The sequence below is a fragment of the Microcebus murinus genome, chromosome 10 (genome assembly GCF_040939455.1).
Source record: "Microcebus murinus isolate Inina chromosome 10, M.murinus_Inina_mat1.0, whole genome shotgun sequence".
In the NCBI taxonomy this organism is placed as follows: domain Eukaryota; kingdom Metazoa; phylum Chordata; class Mammalia; order Primates; family Cheirogaleidae; genus Microcebus; species Microcebus murinus.
Window position 1 is genome coordinate 61904713 of NC_134113.1, and position 12366 is coordinate 61917078.

The 12366-nt window shown below is 37.7% G+C and overlaps 1 protein-coding gene across 27 annotated transcripts in view; it reads right to left on the reverse strand.

Annotated features, from left to right (window-relative positions):
• R3HDM2 (R3H domain containing 2) overlaps positions 1–12366 on the reverse strand; it is a 145561-nt gene that overhangs the window by 113977 nt on the left and 19218 nt on the right. For 7 of the 27 annotated variants that reach the window (XM_076007418.1, XM_076007414.1, XM_076007408.1 and 4 more), the window contains exon 1: positions 258–3701. The exons of 8 other annotated variants lie outside the window; for them this stretch is intronic. In XM_076007418.1, coding sequence (XP_075863533.1) covers positions 258–402 — 145 coding nt within the window. In that variant the 5' untranslated portion in view covers positions 403–3701. Of the gene's footprint in view, positions 1–257; positions 3703–12366 lie in introns of those variants that run through there. 12 more of the 27 variants (XM_076007428.1, XM_076007419.1, XM_076007427.1 and 9 more) reach the window with 3 other exon arrangements.

The window sequence follows — 12366 nt, forward strand, 5'->3', positions numbered from 1 at the left end:
TACCTTCTGCTCACAATGCTTCTCATAACCCCTGCATGTTCCCTGTACCCTCTTATCTCCATTCCCACTCTCAATTCACAATTTAAAAAACTGCTCATGGCCGGTGTGGTGCCTCACACCTGTAATCCTAGCACTCTGGGAAGGTAAGGCAGGAGGATCCCTTAAGGCCAGGAGTTCAAGACCAGCCTGAGTGAGCAAGAGTGAGACGCCCATCTCTACTAAAAATAGAAAAATTAGCCGCATGTGGTGGCACACACCTGTGGTCCTAGCTACTCGAGAGCCTGAGGCAGGAGGATTGCTTGAGCCCAGGAGTTTGAGGTTGCTGTGAGCTAGGCTGACGCCACAGCACTCTTGCCTGGGCGAGGGAGACTGTCTCAAAAAAAAAAAAAAAAAAAAGTTCATGTATCACAACAAAGAGGTCTTCCCTGACCACCCCAATCTGAAGTATTCCCCCCTTGCTCTCTATCACATCACCACATCTGTTTTCTTCATGGCATATATCAAAATCTGTAATTACATTTATTTACTTGAAAATTACCTACCTTCCTAGATAAAAAAGGTAAGCTCCTGAGGGCAAAAATCTTGTATATCTTGTTCATATCAGTATCTGCAATGCTAAATAATGTCTGATACATAATAAACACTGAAATAGTTTTCTAATTGATTCATTTGCAAAGCTAAGAAGTTACTTCCTGTGCAGTAAACTTCATTTCTTTAAGCCAAGGTATTTAAAACTTATTTGTACACCCGGTAAGGAGCCAAACTGTCAAAACCCTATGTTCCCTTATTCTTTCTAACAATCTGCCTTGTATTCTAAGAAATCTTCCCTCCTTTCTCTGAAGGCAAACTTTACAATCAGAAAATAAGAGGGCAATCCTGTCTGGCAACTGTTCTCTGGCTCTGTGGGGCCCAGATCTAATCTTCTCAGGCAACAGCAACTGTCAAAGATCTGGCTACCAGCATTGTACTGAAGAGTGCCTCACAGCCAAGAACTATGGAGGCTAAATTGACCCAAGTTGCAAATACCTGTGATAGACTCACTGCTGATAAGAGTTCTGTGAAGCACTCCAACTCCCTTAAAGATAACCTCACAGGAGTGGAAAGAAGCTGAACTCAGCCATCAGACTAGTGAAGCATTCTATAAAGCTTTAATAATGACCTTGTCACCAGAAAAGCAGATACTCAGCCAAGCCTTCTAATCAGCTGTATTTAGCAACCAAAATCTATCTTTTGCAATAAAATGTCACCTCTGAGTTCCTATTCCTATCAAATTATCACTGGTTTAGGCAATAGATATACCAGAAACTACATTTAACAAATACACTTGTCTGGGACCCATGACAATTAACCTTACTTGGAGAAGCAGAATAGCCTCTAGTAAAGATCTTAATAACTACAGCCCAGGTGCAGTGGCTCACACATGTAATCCTAGCACTCTAGGAGGCCGAGGGAGGAGGATTGCTTATGCTCAGGAGTTCGAGACTAGCCTGAGCAAGAGCAAGATCCCATCCCAGGAGTTTGAGGAGGTTGTTGTGAGCTAGGATGATGCCATGGCACTCTAGCCCAGGCAACAGAGTGAGACTCTGTCACAAAAAAAAAAAAAAAAAAAACAGGATACTAACAGCTAAAACATTTGGGCAAAATCAGAACAACTATAATCTGAAAAACAGCCATGTCACTTCCAATGGTACCTATATTGAAAAAATGACCTTTCCCCTCCAAAATAATTTTTAAAATACCTGAATCTTGAAAAATGACTCTTATTTTTCTCTAAAATAAGGGCTATGACAGCTACTCTAATGAGATGCCCATAAACTCAGGGCAAGAGGCTCACTGTGCTGATACTGTCACCTCATCCAAGATTTCTGATGATTCATCCAGATGGGCTGACAAGTCACTGACATCTGAGCCTTGCCCCAAATTCTCATATTTTTCACATACAACAGCACAATTTACTCAAGACAACAACAATCCAGACACCTTCTCCTGCTCCTCTTCTTCCCTCCCAAACTTCATGGAGCACCTTGCAAAAAAAGTTATTTCAGGCTAATATTAGCAACTGTGGATGACTAACAAGCCATGGAAGGGCTGGGGACAGAGCCCATAAAAGGACCACAGTGTTAACCCTCAGCAATTACCAACTTGAAAAAAAGATCAAAATCACCTGGGAAGAAACTGATATTTTCAGCATTAACAGATATTAGGTATTGTTGTGGTAATTTTAAAAACAGCTGCAAAGTCAGGACTTGAAAATATCAGCCCCTGGCTACACCAAGTAATCACAGAAGACATCCTTTAACCCAGTAAGCTTTGTTCTAACATGAACTTCAAAAAGAGGCAGGCGCTATGGCTCGCGCCTATAATCCTAGTACTTTGGGATGCGGAGGTGGGAGGATCACTGAATCCAGGAGTTGGAGACAAGCCTGGGCAACATAGTGAGACCCCATCTCTACAAAAAAAAATAAAAACTTAGCCAAGCATGGTGGCATATGCCTGTGGTCCCAGCTATTCTGGAGTCTGAGGCAAGAGGATCAAAGAGTCCAAAAGTTTGAGGCTGCAGTAAGCTATGATCATGCCACTGCATCCCAGCTTGGATGACAGAAAGAGACCTTGTCTCTTAAAACAAAAAGTCAAATCAAGGTGGTAAAAACAAAACCATCCATTTCATTTGAAAGGAATTAAAGAGAAAGGGAAAAAGAAAAACAAGGAAGGAAAAACTATGTCCACTTTTTACATCACCACAATTATTTAACATGGCCACAATTATTTATAGGAACTACTGTCAAGAAGTGGAGGTCATTTCCCTACCCCTTAAATCTGACTTGCCTTATGATTTGCTTAGACCAATAGCATGCAGCATGAATGACACTGCAACTTCTGAGTCCAAGCCTCAAGAAGCCTTGCAACTTCCTCTCTCACCTTCTTGGAACCTAGCCATCACAAAATGAAGCCAAGCCAACCTGCAGAAGCCACAGCAACCTAGCTGATAGCTGCAGCCCAAAGCTATCCAGGTCTGACCGGCCCTTAGCTAACCTACCAAATGGCCACAAACCCATGAGTGAGCCCAGCCAATACTATGTGGAATAGAGGCAAGCTTTGCTAAATGAGCCTTGCCCAAATTGCCAACCTACTTAAATTATAAGCAAATAAATACAGTTGACCCTTGAACAAGACTAATTTAATCTGCATGGGTCCACTTATCCACAGCTTTTTTTCAACCAAACGTGAATGGAAAAATACAGTATTCTTGGGATGCAAAACCCGCCTATACAGAGGGCCGACTTCCCTATACACAGGTTCCACAGGGCTTACTGGAGGACTTGAGTATGCACAGATTTGGTTATATGCGGGCAGTCCTGGAACCAATGCTACAACATACCGAGGAACAACTGTGGTTGCTTCAAACCACTAATTTTTGCCGTGGTTTATTTTACAGCAATAGATACAGAAACACCCACAATCAGCTGCACCTAATTCAAAACGTCAACAGTGACCCACTCAAAATCAGCATGTGCATTCCCAATACATAAGGCAATTAGAATCTGTGAAGAACAATATACAGGCTGGGCGTGGTGGCTCACACATGTAATCCTAGCACTCTGGGAGGCTGAGGTGGGCAGATCATTTGAGCTCAGGAGTTCAGAGACCAGCCTGAGCAAGAGTGAGACAAATTAGCTGGACAACTTAAAACAGAAAAAATTAGCCGGGCGTGGTGGCGAATGCCTGTAGTCTCAGCTACTCGGGAGGCTGAGGCAGTAGGATTGCTTGAGCCCAGGAGCTTGAGGTTGCTGCAAGCTAGGCTGACGCCACCGCACTCTAGCCCTGCCTCAGCCTCCCAAGTAGCTGGGACTACAGGCACGTGCCATCATGCCCGGCTAACTTTTTCTATTTTTAGTTGTCTAGCTAATTTCTTTCTATTTGTAGTAGAGATGGTGTCTCACACTTGCTCAGGCTGGTCTCGAACTCCTGAGCTCAAGCAATCCTCCCATCTGGGCCTCCCAGAGTGCTGGGATTATGGGCATGAGCCACCGTGCCCAGCCACAACCAGAATTCTTATGTATTGTTGGCAAGAGAATAAATTAACACAACTACTTTGGAAAACTAGCAGTGCTTGCTAAAGCTAAACATACATATATCCTATGACCTAGTAAATCCACTCATGGGTATATAACCAACAGAAATAACTGCTTGTGTTTATGAAAAGATATGTACAAGAATGTTCATAGCAAAAATCATTTTATAAAAAAGACATCTACACTCGAATGTTTATCACAGCACAATTCACAGTTGCAAAGATAAGTAATCAACCTAAGCACCCATCAATTCATGAGTGGATAAAGAAAATCTGATGTATGTGTACACACACACACACACCCATGGAGTACTACTTAGCAATAAAAGGAATGAAATGATGTCTTTTGCAACAACTTGGATGGAAATGGAGTCCATTACCCTAAGTGAAGTATCTCAGGAATGGAAATATAAACACCACATGTTCTCACTAATAAGTGGGAGCTATAATAAATAATGGATACATATGGGCAAAAAGAACATGAAGGGCATTGGAAACTAAGAAAGGAGAAATGGGAGGGGTACAATGAACACTGTCCAGATGAATGGCACACTGAAAGCCCTGACATCAGCATTATACAGTGTATTCATGTAAAAAAAACACTGTACCCCCCCCTTGATATTTTGAAATTTTTAAAAAATTTTCATAGCAGTACTATTCATAATAGTCCAAAACTGGAATGACTAAAAAAAATATATGGCATTGTCAGAAATAAAATATTACACAGCAATGATAAAGAATAAATCACTGCTATATGCAACTACATTCATGAATCACAAAGACAATGTTGATCAAAAAGAGGACATAAGAGTATATATAGTTCTATCATTATGAAATTCAAAAACAAATAAAAATAAAAGAAAGTGACAGGCGACCAGGCCTGGTGGCTCACGCCTGTAATCCCAGCACTTTTTTCAAATAACACTAAGATATTATTTGCCTTTTCACCATATTTTCAAAAGCAATGGTAGGTAAAACTGCTAGTGCTTTCACATAAAACAAAGCAAGAACACTAAACTGTACTAGTAATATTGTATTCTTTGCCACCTCACACTTGTAGCTGAAAAAGAAAATGACAGGATCTCATTAGGGCCAGGTTACAAAAAAAGAGAGACAAATTAAAAATTTCATTTAAGAATGTCCTTGAAGTAGTAAAAATTAATAATTTTATTAAATTTCCCTCCTTGAGTACATGACTTTTTATACCTTAAGTGACAAAATGGTAAATATAAAGTACTTCTGTTGCAAACCAAAGTACAACTGTCTGGAAAAGGACTTGGGCAACTGAGCTGTGAGCTGCACCACCTGCTTTTTTCATGGAACACTATTATTACTTGAGTAAACAACTGCAAGGCAAACTACGGCTATTCAGACTTGGGTATTTGGCAATATTTTTCACAGGAATGAACAAAATAAGCCTATTACCTCAAAGAAAATAATGATATGTATTGCCAATGATAAAATTCAAGCTAAGTGAAAATCAGAATTTTGAAAAATGTATTCTCTACTGCGAGCTTGACAGCTACTCAATACTTAAAGACTTTCCTGATGGTGGTGATATTAATGAATGTGGTTTATTTATACCATATAATGAAATGTGTCAAACATTTGGAAGGTCTGCATGACTCAGTGAACCAACATTTTCTAATTGACCAATTCATGATGTTTTCAAATCAGACACTGGTAAAAGATCCATTCAATATACATGACAAACAAATGGATTTTACTGTTGTCCAATACAAAAGTTCACTAATATGGTTTCAGATTCTACCTTGCAAGTAACCTTTAAGAAATTACCACTTAAATGAAGAGAAATTTGAGGGACAGACAGGAAGATACAGCCTCTTATTTTGCCAGTATAGAGCAGATACCACACTTTCCTTAATAGCAGGAGAACCAGATTAAGAGCTTTAAAGGTCTTAAACTACAAAAACATTACAGTGCCCACATCCTCCACCTTATGTAATTCAAAATAAAAGCAATACTAAACTGTAAAATAAGTTTAATAAAGTCCAATAAAGTTTTTACTTTTTCTTATAAAAAAATTACCACTTGTTAAGAATATCCATAATTACCTTAAAAAGATATTAAAAAATTCTTCCCTTATCCAACAACCTATTTCTGAGGTTGGATTTTCTTCATATACTTCAACCAAAATGGCATATCACAACAGACTGAATGCAGATGCTGATATAAGAATCCAAAAAAAAAAAAAAAAAAAGAATCCAGCTACTTTCTATGATGTCAGACATTATACAAATTTGCAAAAATGTAAAACAATGTCCATTTCCGTTCTCATTAAATACTTTAAAAATAAAATATTTTCATTAAAAAATGTGTTTTATATATTATGTAAAAAATTTATGTTTAGTGAATTAATAAATATTTAAACTATTTCCTTAGTTTTAATTTATAGGAGAGTTAAATGTTGACAAATATAATACACATATATAACAGTTCTTTAGGATCCATAAAAGTTTTTTAAAAAGAGGTAAGAGACAAAAAGTTTGAGAACTACTAACCTAGAACTTTGGCCTCACCTGTCCTTCAAAGCTCTGCTCCTCCATAAAGCCTTCCCTGATAGCTTAGGAAAAGTTAATCTGCTACAATTATTTGCTTACAGTGGAAAGCAAATACTACATTCTTTCACAGGCACTTAATTAATGGTCTATTGAAGGGGTGGGGAAACTTCATGTCGGAAGGCTACATTAATTTAGCTGTAATCAAATAAGGCTGCATTCAAGAAACCTCAACTAGATATACTTAAAAATATATACTATTTTGTAAAAATCTAACTACTATGTACTTAATAATTACAAAAAATGAAAACTGTGTTAATTTTAAAGTTAACAACCTTTTAATGATTTTGTTGGAAGCTTTTTTGCTTAAAGCATGGAGGTCCACAGTTTCAATTGACTCTCCAGAGCTGCCGTCCCCAATCTCTGGGCCTCAGCTCAGAACGAGGCCACGCACCACCACCTGAGCTCCGCCTCCCCAGCGCCCCCCTACTCTGTCCATCGAAAAATTGTCTTCCATGAAACCTGTCCCTTGTGCAACAAGGTTGGAGACCGCTGCTCTACAGAGTATCAGTCATTTGTGATCTTAAGAGCGTCTTGATGTGGGTTGGGTAGCAGAATGTAGATTTGCAGGAATAAGTGGTTGAAGAGCAAGAAAGCATTTGGGGGCCATGTTCCTAAAGGTGTGGGTATTCTACTGCATTTTCCCCTATTTCGATTGGATCTTTCTTAGCATCAAACAATGACTTTAAAATGCCATCTACTGAGAGCTCAATCAATTCCATCTGTAGTTCTTTAGGTGCCTTGGTGATATCAACTAGGTGAGGCTGAGATGCTAATTATTTGAGTGTGATGTCATGAATCTCAAATGATTCTCAATCATGATTCTCACAATGAAAGTGAACCTTTCATTGTATTCTGCATTTAATAGGGCCATAACAGCTGTATATTCTTCAGAGGATTCACATATATCTTCCTGTTCATTAGTGACTTTTACTAACTGGAGAAGATGTTCATCTGAAATTTCCTTTTGAACAAGTGTTTTGAAAAAAAGATAGCTTTTTTTGAAATGCTTGGCTTTTTTGCCACGTATCATGTATACAGACTTAGTTTTACCTTGCAAAGAAATATACAAGCTCTTTTGCTATGATACCACAAAGAAATGCTGCATTCCTATAGAAATCTTCTTTCAATAATTCACATTGCTGATTCTGTTCTACATAAAATTTAACTCTATGTTCTTGCAGAGATAAAATTTTGACTAACACCTACCCCTGTGATAGCCAATGCACTTTAGAATGATACTGCAAATCCACACAGAATACCTCATCATTCAACTTTAGCATGTTATGAAACTGACGATGCCATGTTGCATTTGCAGGAATGTGGTTAACAATACTTATAACTTGTTGCAAAGCGTCACTTAAAATAGTAGCTATAGCACAGATTTTCCTGATGCAAGATACAATGAGAAGAAATGAGAGCATCTGGATCTGTTAATATTGTGCAATAAACCCTTCATGTTTTCCTGTCATGGATGGTGCACCATCTGTACATCTCACTGAATTTACCAAATTCAGTCCAACCTCACATTTATCTTGAAAGTTGCTGAGGATATCTATCCCCTGTGTCCTGTTCCCAAGAGTACCCAGAGTGAATAACTCTTTGTAGCAAAGAAAATCTTCTGTTACAACCCAAATGAAGTATAAAACCTGCACTGAGTCAGTAGCATCAGTTAACTCATCCAAAGTGGTTTAATAATATATTTTTTTCCTTTTGAAGTAGTGCATGAAGTTGTTTTGTTAAGTTGAAGGCTAATTCATACTTCCAGTCAGTTAAGGTTCTCCTTGAAAGAGGCAGTTTGCACTTCGAAACATTATCAGGGTCTAAGCATCCTACAACTTTTGACAATGCATTCTTTCACAATCTGTATATCACTGAATGGCTTCCCTTTTTTCCCCCTTAGTATATAAGCTACTTTATAAGCTGCTTCAGTGTCATTATTTCTAGGTCTTGTTGGTGCTTGAAAGAATTGTCTCTGCTTTTGCTTTTCATCATTTAATTTCTGCAATACAACCTTTAGCACCTCTCCCTCTAATTTAAAATATCTATGGTCCTTATGAGTATTATAATGCTGATGAGCATTGAATTTCTTTATTGTTGATATTGCGGTATCACCAAGCAAGCAAATCATCTTATCTTTAGCAGAAACAAGATTTTTTCCCTTTTTTTTTTTTTTTTTTTTAGTAACAAGATTTTAAAAATCATTTAAAAATCTGTTTTCTTCCTTCAGCATTCTCTCAGTCTTGACATGATGGGCTGTTTGTATAAGCAGACAGAATTAAAAAATACTGTTGAGCTGTGCAACTATTCACAAATTCCACTTCAAAGAGAAACACAGTGCACCGTCCTCAAAAGCTGATAACAGACTGGCACGTATTAGACCTCCATAAATTCTCACCAACCAGCCTCTTTCGGTAATGGCGCCAGTCAGGCAGGGGAAGTTAAAACTAAATCATGAGCGTAGCAGCCATCAATCTAGTTCTTATGGCTTACTAATGTTCTAATTGTGCCTGTCAATCTTGGGAGGATTATTTAGTTGAAACTTATTCTTTGGTATTTTAAATATGTTCATTTTAAAAATAATATGAAAGACAAAAATGTATTAATAAAAAGATTTGTTCTGTGAAATTTGGATTCAGTCAAATGGCCCCACTTAAGGACCTAGAAAGCCACATATGGCTTACGGCCACATATTCCCCATCCCTGGTGTATTGAATAAACAAGGCTAAAATGTAATCTATGCTGAGTGCTCCACTATAAATACTCATTGATGAAGTTAATATCTCACATTGGTTATTTTGTGTATTTCCACCCCCAAATCCTTTCTCTCAAAATTTGAAGCAACTGCTGGTAAGAATGTAAATTGTCTTTGGAAGGCAATTTTACATTATTAACAAATTACAAAAGTATACAACCCTCATAATTTTTTTCTTTTTTTCTTAGTAGAGAAGGGATCTCACTATGTTGCTCAGGCTGGTCTCAAACTCTGGCCTCAAGCAATCCTCCCACCACTGCCTCTCAAAGTACTAGGATTACAAGCATGAGCTACTGAGCCTGGCACAGAAATTTATCTTCATCCCAGGCTGGAGTGCAGTGGCATCAACATAGCTCACTACAACTTCAAATTCCCGGGCTCAAGCAATCCTCTCGCCTCAGCCTCCCAAGTAGCTGAGGCTACAGACCCATGCCACCAAGCCCAGCTAATTTTTCTATTTTTTGTAGAGACAGGGTCTTCCTCTTGCTCAGGTTGGTCATAAACTCCTGGCCTCAAGTGATCCTCTTGCCTTGGACTCCCAAAGTGCTAGGATTATAGGCATGAGCCACCATGCCTGGCCAGAAATTTATTTGAATAGATATTATCCCAAATATACAAAGTCACTTATATATAAGGTTATTAATGCAGCACTGTTTATAATTGCAAACAACTGGGGAAAAAATCAAAATGCTATTTAATAAGGGAGTGATGAACAGTACATATATATTCCATAACATTCTATAGGTATAAAGTAAAGAAATTTGTGATATAGTTAAAAGTTATATTGCTAAGTGCAAAAAGTACAGAACCATTTTTGTAAAATGGGGGAAAGAATATGTACATTTGCACATATGCATATTTTTATGCTTATAAATGCAGAAGATGCACAAAAACTGGTAGTATTAGTTGCCTCTGGAGAGAGGTATAGGAATTGACTGGTTTGGGGGTATAGGAGCAGAAAGGAAACTTTATTCTATGTTTTTTAAAACTAGAATTATGAACCATTTAAATGTAATACCAATTCAAAAAGCAAATCCAAAAATATATAAGAATTCTCATTTCACATAAGGAATAACTTCTTGTGTCTTTTTTTCTCTAGCCTCAAAAAATATCTATCCCATGTGCTTACTTTGGCAGCACATACATAAAAAAAAAAATTCATCACTAATTTTTAACTGTAGGTTCAGTGCTACCTAAACAAGGTATCTATAAAATATGAGTCAAAGATACCTACTATGCTCAGACAGGGACAACATTACTAAAACAAAACAAAACAAAACAAAAACAAAAAACCCCACACCATATCCACTATGAAGCCTTTGAATTGACTGGTAAGTAGTGAGTGGTATACTAGTGATTCTGGGGTAGAGTCAGGATCTTCATCTTTTATTTTCAGAACCCTGTCTCTATTTAAAAGAAAAAAAAAAAAAAAGAGCTAGGTGTGGCAGCACACATCTGTAGTCCCTACTTGGGATGCTGAGGAGGGAAGATCATTTGAGACCAGGAGTTCAAGTGCAGCCTAAGCAACATAGCAGATCCCCATCTCTTCACACAAACAAACAAACAAACAAACAAAATATACATTATTTCCTAGGCTTGTCCACTGAAAACTCCAAAAAAACAACAACCAGTGACCAGCCCACTAATCAAATGAATACCTCTTCCAACCAGACTACAGTCTCTAAACACAATTTTCCCAGAAAAAGAACCAGGATTTGGGGGTAATGGCTGATCCGAATCTGGGAATGGAAATGTAAAAGATGATCAGAACATCATGTCAGACCAGAAAGCAAGGAAGTTATCAAAGACTAACTTGAAGAGGTTCCTAGGTGCTAAAGATGAGACAATGAGACATTAATAAGGATAAGAAACCTGCTAAAACACATTAAATACACTCAATTGACGAATTCATAATGACAATTTAAAAAAAAAAATTGGAAGATGTTAGGGAACAAACTCATTATTTTGAAAATGGTAACAACCGTTAATTAAAAGAAAGATTTGAGCATTTGTCTTGCCTTTCTCATACAAATGTGCCTCAGAGTAACCAAATAGGTAATGAGGGGAAGTATCTCTTTATAAAAGTATTGCAGCTAAAAAAATTTTTTTTGAGAAATGATAGAATTTGAATATCACCATGTTGTAATATCTAATGAAGTTCAATGAAGGGATCTAGACAAAGATCATCAATGGCTACTGACATCATAAAAAGGAGACTAACAGACATCACATGTCTCGTAATGGAAGTACACAACACCACATAAAATATTCTAGCCAAAAACATTGAATCAGAACCAGATCAAGTCTCCAGATAGAACTGCCAATTTGAAGGTAATATGGAAGACAGAGAAACATGTTAAATGAAATCAATCAGAAAATCCAGCCGACTGTGGAAAACTTTACTGGAGAAATGATTCAGTTTCTTCAGCAAACTACAAAGAAAAAAGAAGGAAGAGAAATCTTTTCTTTTTTTTTTGAGACAGAGTCTCACTTTGTTGCCCAGGCTAGAGTGAGTGCCGTGGCATCAGCCTAGTTCACGGCAACCTCAATCTCCTGGGCTCAAGCAATCCTCTTGCCTGGGCAACAAAGCGAGACTCTGTCTCAAAAAAAAAAAAAAAAAAAAAAAAGAGAGAGAGAGAGATGTTAAAGATCTATTGATCAACTACAATAAAATTTATTTGGATCCTATTTTAAATATATGAGCTGCTAAAAAAAAATATGACATAATCAGGGAAACATGACCACTAGATTTTTGGTTTGCTGTGTTTTGTGTTTTGGGAGTTTCTGTTTGTTCTTGTGTGTGTGTGACAGAGACTCATTCTGTCGCCCAGGCTAGAGTGCAGTTGCATGATTGTAGCTTACTGCAGCTTTGAACTCCTGGGCTTAGGCAATCCTCCTGCCTTATTCTACCAAGTAGCTGGGACTACAGGCACATGCTACCATGCCCAGCTATTTTTTTA